Raw genomic sequence first — 8,744 nt, 5'->3', positions numbered from 1 at the left:
ACTGCAATTGTCTGCAGAATGAGAGTGAAATACTTGTGGTCAGAAAACAGAGATTGTAGATCAACCCACGAGTATAGATGCTCTGTCAGGCAGTGAAATTGATCATCATCGTTCTTTAATATTGTATGAAGCCAACAGGAAGGATCTCATAAACGATAGGATGAATGATGCTTTAGATATTTACCATTTAGGTAAGGATTCTCCACCCAGATTGTTAATCTCGTGGAGCCCACCATGACTGCACAAATGATTTGGCCAATGAGCCATAGAAATTAAGGACTTAACCTGCAATGTTCTGCAAAGCGTCAGCAGAGTCATATTTCACACCTGAAAAAAAGCCTTACAGTTGCCTAATAGTAAATGCCACGAGAAAGATAGTGTCTCGTACCTTCTTTCTTATTAGACATTGCAAACTAAAGACCAACGAAAAACAAACGCCATATAGTATGTGTCACGATTTTTGTTCGATCGACCACGAACACGTCTACATGTTCAGCATGTTCCTGAGAGAAGGAAGATCATAAACAGAACATTAATTTGTGGACATCAAGCCGGCAACATTGGAATGGTCAGAACAAGGCTACTAACACAATGGTTGTTTCATTGAAGAAGAGGAAAGAGGCACGACATGCTAATGGAGTTGGTTGGCACATAACCTGCAATGTCCATAATGTGGAGGTTAGGATCATACATCATTTTTTATTTGATATTGTCTCAATGTTGTAATGGTCAGAAACCTACCATCAAAAGTGTTGTTCCTTCCCAGGTGATGCACAGTTTGCAAAAACAAATCATGTTAACATAACGATTAAACATGTTGTCACATGCTCCATTATCACATGCTCCATTATTCAAGTCTGCTTATAGTTCTGAAAAAGGAAAAATCGTAAACTGTATTACCTTAATATCCCAGTTAACAAATTCCTACTAGACTGCATTTCACAAAAGGGAATCATGCAGCTCCGACATGCAAATTGTAATATGACATAGCGGAAACATACCTTTCAGCCTCTTGTATCTAGTCTTTCACTGGCGCTGGTTCCCTTCCTTGCGTTCATACTCATATCAAGGGCGGAAGACCAGGAAGGCGCACTCGTTGCTGGAGACAAAGACTCCACCGTCGGCCAAAATGCCTAAGTGTCGCCACATATTTGGCAGACCAGCTGCCCGTTCATATCTTTTGCATGCTGTTTACCTGCAGCGCATCAGTGAGATAAAAACAAGGTCAGCACAGCACCATACATAATCGAACAGCAAGAATTGGTCATCTGCTTGGGTGCTTAAAGTTCAAACTAGGATCCTGAAGTCAGGAATTAATGTCATGAACTACACGATGTTCAGGTAACATAGGCTCGTCAACTAGTGAATACGTAACATGAGTGTTCCATTGAAAGAAAGGAACAGCTAAGGTCAGTGAATACCATCTCCTAGATTGCTAATTCTTCGTCAGCTTGAGAAACATGAATTGCTTGAGATGACGAGGATTTACGGTTGCTTACATTTACAAGAAAGATGGCAGATGGAAGCAATCTTGCCCTATCGGCGAAAGATAACATGTAAAAGGATTGCTTGGAAATATGGTTCACAGCCTAGGGACCCTGAGCTGTCAGACGATTTGCTTGTCTATTTTATCAAGCACGTTTGTATAAAGAACATGTTCTATTTGCCTTACTTTTTTTTGTTAAATTGAGTAATGAGTGTGCAGAATGTGCTTGATTCATTGCCTTTTTGAAAGACAATTGCGATTGAGATATTTCTTCTCATGACGGTGTTAGTGTCCTGAAAATTGCCTTTCTAAGATACACAGCATAATTCAAGTGTTGTGTAGAATGAAATCAGCATCCTGTGTCTATGGAGAGCACACGAACTAAGATAAGAGGGAAATCATGTCAATTGAGCAAGCACAGAAAAACTCGTCTGACTAGCATTGTTTTGGCATTTGTAATCATTAAAAACCATGAAAGTAAAAATTTGGGAAATCTACAGGCCCAGCGCACAGTGAATTCATAAGGATTCAGGGGAATGCGAGCTGTTGCACCTCCTAACATGGCGACCTAGACGCACCGACACGAGCGCACAAACAACTCGGACGAATGGCACCGACAAAAAATTAAGGCGGAGAGAGAGAGAGAGAGAGAGAGAGAGAGAGAGAGAGAGAGAGAGAGAGAGAGAGAGAGAGAGAGAGAGAGTTGTACCTATGTCGGGGTGGATCCCCGCTGGCCGACATGGTTCTGCTCGACCACCGGCGATGCTCAAGAGAAAGAGAGGGGAGGGGAGCAGGGAAACCCGAAATCCGAGAGGGAGTGGCCAAGACTCTCTCTCTCCCTCTCCCTAGTTTAGAAACCATGGCCCTGCAATTAAAATAAGTTAGCCCGTCAGGTCTTAGAAGCAAAGGCAGGCATATGGGCAGGTATCACCTCAAATCATCTAATTAAGATAGGTTGCGTACCTGATGATTTTACAAAAAACCATGGGTCACTTTCATCTAGTTTTTCCGCTTGCTCAATTACCTCAGCACTATAGCGCCGTACTTACAGCTTTTCCAGTGAAGCGGGGAGGCCCTCCTTGGTCGGCAAGCATTGGATTTTCTCACAACCGAAGATCTGTAGTGTCTTGAGAGAAGAAAGGCCACGTAACCCTTGAGGGAGGAACTGTAGATTATAGCAATCTTGAAATTTGAGATGTTTGAGGGAGGTGAGGAGTTGGAGCGCTTGCTCTTGCTCTTCTGTGAAGGTTGTTGCCCATTGATCAAAACTGAACTGCAATGTATGGAGGCTTGCAGCGAGGTGGCTGCAGATAGGAATAGTAAGCACTGCCAATATGCTATCCACCTCAAATACTTCCAACTGCAATGAACCTGCATGCATTAAGTTGCTCCTTGCAATCTCTGACAGCAGATCCCCTGCTATAGACTTGTTCTCTTGTGTCTCATAGCTAGCCTCTACGGTCAGTTTCTTGAGGTTGACTGTGACGAGAGGATTGAACCCATCGATTGTTAATTCTTTACAACTTGACAGACTTAGACTGGTGAGAGATGTGAGATTTGAGAGCAGACCAATTGACTGCATGCTTGACTCAGAGGAAATATAAAGTTCCCTGAGGGAAGTAGGGAAAGGCTTGATGGTATGAGCTCCTTCACCTATTTCTTCCTTGGGCCACCGAGAGAACAAATTCCCACAATAGTATCCTGTAAATGATTGGAGCATCCTGAGGCCCAAGAGTCCTCCAACATCCACAAGCGGAAGTTCAAGGTCCCTACACCCTCTGATGTCAAGCTGGGAAACGGCAGGGAAACACTTCAAAACCTTTGAGAACAATTTTCCAGTAATACATAATTCTTCCATTTGAATTTTCTGAACTGAATGGAGGACAACATTGTAGTCTAGTTCTGCACAAAACATGTCACTGCATTTCTTGAAACGTATACTTCTCAACGAATTCAGTTTTTGGAGGTCTAAAAACGAAATGTGTGACACATCTGTAATTTTCATAACTTCTACTTTATCCATATTATGGAAAGCCAAAGCCCTGGTATACCCTTTAATGCTCAATTCCTTACCATCATATAATAGCTTTGACCCATAATTTTTCACACGAATATCTGTTAGTGTGGAGGTGTGAGGCATGGGTGGGAACTGAGACAACTTGGGGCATCCATCAATATGAAGAGTACACAGGTTGGTAAATAGGTCTGAGCACTCCAAGAAGGGAAACAAGCTGAGAAGGGGACAACCTTCAACCTTGATGCTTTCAAGCCCTGAAAATAGACAGCTATTAGGTTCCCCGACCCACTTCTCAAGCTTTGGCATATTCTCGAACTCAAGTTTCTTCAGGTGCATGAAGCTTCTTTCTGTAACACCACTAAAGCCAGGCCCGAACACACTCATCCCAGCAATATTTTTCAAAGTGAGACTATTGAGGTGTGGTAGCTGCTCGAAAGCTGGAAGAGGACACCAAGAAAGACCCTCCAGATGAAGAGACTCCAACCTTTTTGTGCTAATATCACCAAGCAACCATCCAGGACAAGGACCAACACCAGGATTTATAATGTGAAGCACCCTAAGATTAGCATCTGGTTGAAGACCATCAAGAACATCATCATCTACAGTCTGGTGCTTTGTACCCCATACTAATCTCAACTCTTTCAGATTTCTTTTGTTCCTCAGTTTGGCTTCACTAGCTTCTCCCTTGGATGCCACAGTTTCAAGATTACATATAGTGAGTTTACCCCCGAGCTCTCTCAACTCCCCCAGCTCTTTCAGTTCAAATCCAACACCCTCTTTCTTAACACTGAAATTTTTTAGCTCATGTAAACACTTCATCTTTCCAACCTCAGGAATATTGGAATGGAGTTCTTTGGAAGAAAGAAAATATCGTAAATTCACAAGGCGGCTAATGTCTTTAGGCAACTTTTTACTACCATGCCAGACACTGAGATCTAGAAATTTCAAGTGGTAAAATCTAGACAATGTGCTAGGTAAAGTCATTCCTTCCGCGAAAGAAGGTGCTCTAATTTTAAGGAACCGGAGGTGGAAAAGGTTTGAAAAATAGTTTTGCAAAGATTTTGGAGTGCCCGTTGCTATAATTAAAACCCGGAGACCCTTTATTTCTTCAAATGTATCTTTTAAAATATTATCTAATGGCGTATCATGTAATCCAAAAATCATTAAAGAATGCAAACTTGCAACGTCTATCATGCGCTTCAGTTTACCTATTTCCTCCCAAAAACATTCATCATATATATGATTTATGATGATTGACAAGTGTTTAACAGATCGTGGGATATCATCAGAACTAAAACTTAAACTACTTATATTGACACATTCTTGTGATGAAACACTCCGGGATAGTTCATGCAATAAATCATGCATCACATAGTATTGATCATCAGACTCATCAACTCCCTTTATGAGAAAACCATTGTCCACTAGTTCTTCTAAGTAATTCTTATTGTCTTGGCAGCAAGAGTCTAAGATACCAATCGCGGTCCAGAAGTTAGTAATTTCTAAATTGTAAAACTTATAATCTTCAGGGAAGAGAGAAAAATATGAAAAACATTTTTTAAGAAGGAAAGGAAGGTAATCATAATTAATTTTCAAAGAAGGCATAATATCATCATAATCTTTTGCATTTTTCCACTCATTCTTTTCAAGAACTCCTAGCCAATATTCCCGAGAATGGTTTTTCTTCAATAACCGACCAACTGTGTTGGCTGCTAGTGGTGAACCCTTTAGTTTCTTTGCAATATCTCTTGCAACATCAATTAAGTCATCTTCGTAATGCCCAGGTTTGCTATGACCAAATATACATGTTTCAAAGAATTTGAAGAATTCATTAGGCTCCAAACCATGCAGTTCTACTTGATCAGTTGTTTTCACCATTTGAGCTATAGATGGAAACCGAGTTGTGACGAGAACCATGCTACCCTTGGTTTCCCCCTTAGTGAATGGAGCTAATAGGTTCTTCCAATCAGATTCACTACTGAATTTCCATATATCATCCAAGACAATTAAAAACCTTTTGGACTTCAGTCGCTCTGCAATGGATTTTTGAAGCTGGTCTAAATTGGCAGTCTCAACAGTACATTTGTGTTCTTCTCTTTCAATTGCAGGTATGCATCTAAGGATCTGCCGGGTGAGGTTGAGCACATCAAAATCAGTCGAGACACATACCCAGACCCTAACTGGGAAGTGCCCCTCAATCCTTTTATCATTATACAAGTGTTGGGTGAAGGTTGTCTTTCCTATACCCCCTGGGCCAACAAAAGGCAGAATAGAAAGGGTTTCACCAAGATATGTGCTATTAGTGAGCGCACTTACAGTTTGCCCAAAGATGACGCTTCTTCCATACAATTTATCTTGTGAAACTACTGAACCTGTGGGAGGCCTTTTGGGGGTGCCAGTTGTGCTATTATTTGGGATTTTGTTCAGCAAGTCAGAGACAGGATCACATAGAATGTGTATGCTCTGTATCAATGACTTAATTTTGTTGGACATGGCCACCCTATCGAATTTCAACTTCCCAACAGCATCATTGCTACCAGCTGACCTGCTCGCAGTGTGTGGGTCACTGCTAACCGCAGTAGCAGCAGCAAAATCATTATCTTGTGTACGCGAGCAAGAAAGGCATTGTTTTTTCCGAAAAGGAAGGGCAAGTTGCCCTGGCTGTGAGCAAGAAAAGCATGGGATCGAGTTACCAATGGTATGCTTAGCAGCATGAATGCCATGGAGGGCATGACCGCGGAGGCCATCACCCAGCTCCGGGGCAGCCTCCCGTGTGCCATCCAACTGGTCTTGTATCATGAAGTAGTGGAGCTCATCCAGCACGTCCTCAATCTCATCAGCCTTCTTGCTCAGATCCTCCAGCAAGCTCTGCAGGCCAGGGTTGATGCTCACATCTCTCTCTTGAGCAAAGTGCAGCAACCCTTGCATGTACTTTAACTTGGTATGGATCTGCTCGGAGTTGAGGCCGAGCTCCGAGCTGGCCACATACGTGGCCACCAATTCATTAGAGAGCTTATTCAGCACCTTGCCAACCAGCCAGCTGGCCGCGCCGATGGCGGCCTGCATGTCCTCCGACGGCTGGGAAGGTCCCAAGTGCTGGTCAGCTTGGCTAGTTAGTTTGTGTGGTGGGACTTTTGTGGGCGTGCTGTGAAGGAAAGCACAGGGATGAAGGTAAGGAATATGAGCGCATTTTGGAAGAGGCCTCGATGGCCTCTTTTATAGTGAAGCAAGCTTCATTCGATCTTGCCTGCTACAATAAGTGATTCGGGTTTGTTTGCCTCTTCGGTCGTTCCGAACGACATTCACTGAAAAATTAAAAAAGATATCATCTCACATAGGAACAAAAACAAGCATTGTGTGCTTAAGAAACTCCGGTTGATGGACCATGATTTACCTGTGACGACAAAGCAAAGACGTCAATGCTACCATCCATGGGGCTGCCGGCTACCGATGTTCTTTAAGCTGTAGGTTACGAGCAAGCATCCAAGAAGCTGGCCGGCTGCGGATGTTTATTAAGTTGCAGATTACTAGTATCATTCATGAATATACTTTCTCCGTTTTTATTTACTCTGCATATTTTGACTGAAGTCAAACTTCGTAAAGTTTAACCAAGTTTATAGAAAACAATATAGACATTTATCATAATAAATCTATACGATGTGAAAGTACATTCAATAATAAATCTAATGTTGTTGATTTGTTATTGTACTCATATCTTAATATTTTTGTTTATAAACTTGGTTAAAGTTTGTAAAGTTTGACTTTGACAAAAGCTAATAGGCGAACTAAATAAAAACGGAGGGAGTATATCCACGTGAGGAGGAAGCATCCAAGGGGCTGGCTGGCTGCGGAGTAGATCAGATCTTGGTGGAAGAGACAGGTAATGTTGGAGCTCATTTACCGAGAGTCAGTAACAATAATTAATACCAATGGTGCCAACCAACCACGAAATAAATAATTAGTGGCCTCGTAGTTTCCGCAGCGATAACTACGTGCATCACAAATACATCAACCGTTTCCGGGTTGTTAATCCACAAAATCTCACAAGAAAATTTGCCACATCTCCTTTGTTTGGATAACTAGTATTTGGAATAAATTTTAGCAAAACCAGTTTTAAGAGGAGTTCTAGGAAAATCAGTTTTAAGATGTGGTTTTGTTAAAACTGGTTTATATAATACTCCTTTTGATGGAGTAGTTTGTTCGGGCATGGCTGACTTCTTCTGATGGCGTAATATCACGAGCGAGAGGCTTTGATGTTGCCGCTCCTTCCGGTCATCTTCAACCTTGAGAAAGAGCCCGACCCGTTCTCGCGAGAGATGAGGGGTCACGTCGATGGCACAGTTCGTGCTGCCCCATATGGGTCCTCTCACAGACATGGACCTGCGCACGCTTGAGTACCGTGACATGTTAGTACGTGCGCGTCCGCGGCACCGTCGTGTGAACGGGGAGCGTGTGCGTACAGGGCAGGTTTGGCGGCCAGGGCCTCTGCCGTGGCAGGGAGGTTCACGAGAGGGTGTGACCGCTCACGATGAGTCTTCACTCTTCAGCCATAGTGACGCCATGGCGACAAAGTACTAGCGTATATGGTTCCCTTGAATGTCATTCACATTGAAAACTTGCTAAAGGGTCTCTCCGCTCTGATTGGCACTGTCATCATGAGGTATTGTAGACAACGATGCCCAGTGTCCTCTAGCCTCTGCTTTTCTACCATTGATTTTTTTGTGTGAATCTTTCAAGTCAGGTGGGTCTTTTTTATTCTTGATTCCAGCATATTCGGTTTCTATACTTAAGTTATTTTAGCTATTCATTGATCTTCGTTGTTTGATAATTTAAAAGGAGAACTTCTCGCAGGCAGGAAATATGTATTTCTCACCATGGTTGGGGCTAATTACACATGGACAAATATGACCGCATGAATGATACCGGTTTTCACTTGCTTGCATAATGCAATTTTTTCATAATATTGGTCTTCAAGGTAAGTCCAATTTTCAGTTATATGCGTTATTATCTCAACCAACCTGTTTTAGCATATTGCAAATATTTGCTTCTACTTTGAGAAAGGCAAGCTAGGTAAGTTTACGTCGTGTTATGTTGTGTAATATTTATTGGGACATTGTTATTATTACATACTAATCATTGGTAATCTCAGACAACTTTTAAACATCTGCCATCTTAGATCGTTTTGCTGCAGATATATACGGCAATGTTTGTAATCAATGGAGAGAAAATATGTTTGTTATT

General features: G+C 42.1%; 1 protein-coding gene across 1 annotated transcript; it reads right to left on the bottom strand.

The window, feature by feature from the left end:
- Window positions 1-2,531: 2,531 nt before the first annotated feature.
- Window positions 2,532-6,569, bottom strand: LOC119325917. Its single transcript, XM_037599641.1, has 3 exons — window positions 6,122-6,569; window positions 5,518-6,070; window positions 2,532-4,461 (listed from the first exon to the last, which is right to left on the bottom strand). Exons 1-3 carry the CDS (start codon window positions 6,567-6,569, stop codon window positions 2,532-2,534), a joined length of 2,931 nt encoding a protein of 976 aa, XP_037455538.1.
- Window positions 6,570-8,744: the final 2,175 nt, after the last annotated feature.

The sequence above is a fragment of the Triticum dicoccoides genome, chromosome 6B, assembly GCF_002162155.2.
Source record: "Triticum dicoccoides isolate Atlit2015 ecotype Zavitan chromosome 6B, WEW_v2.0, whole genome shotgun sequence".
NCBI lineage: Eukaryota > Viridiplantae > Streptophyta > Magnoliopsida > Poales > Poaceae > Triticum > Triticum dicoccoides.
Note: the sequence above shows the minus strand (reverse complement) of the source record. Positions and strands in the feature narration are given on the sequence as shown.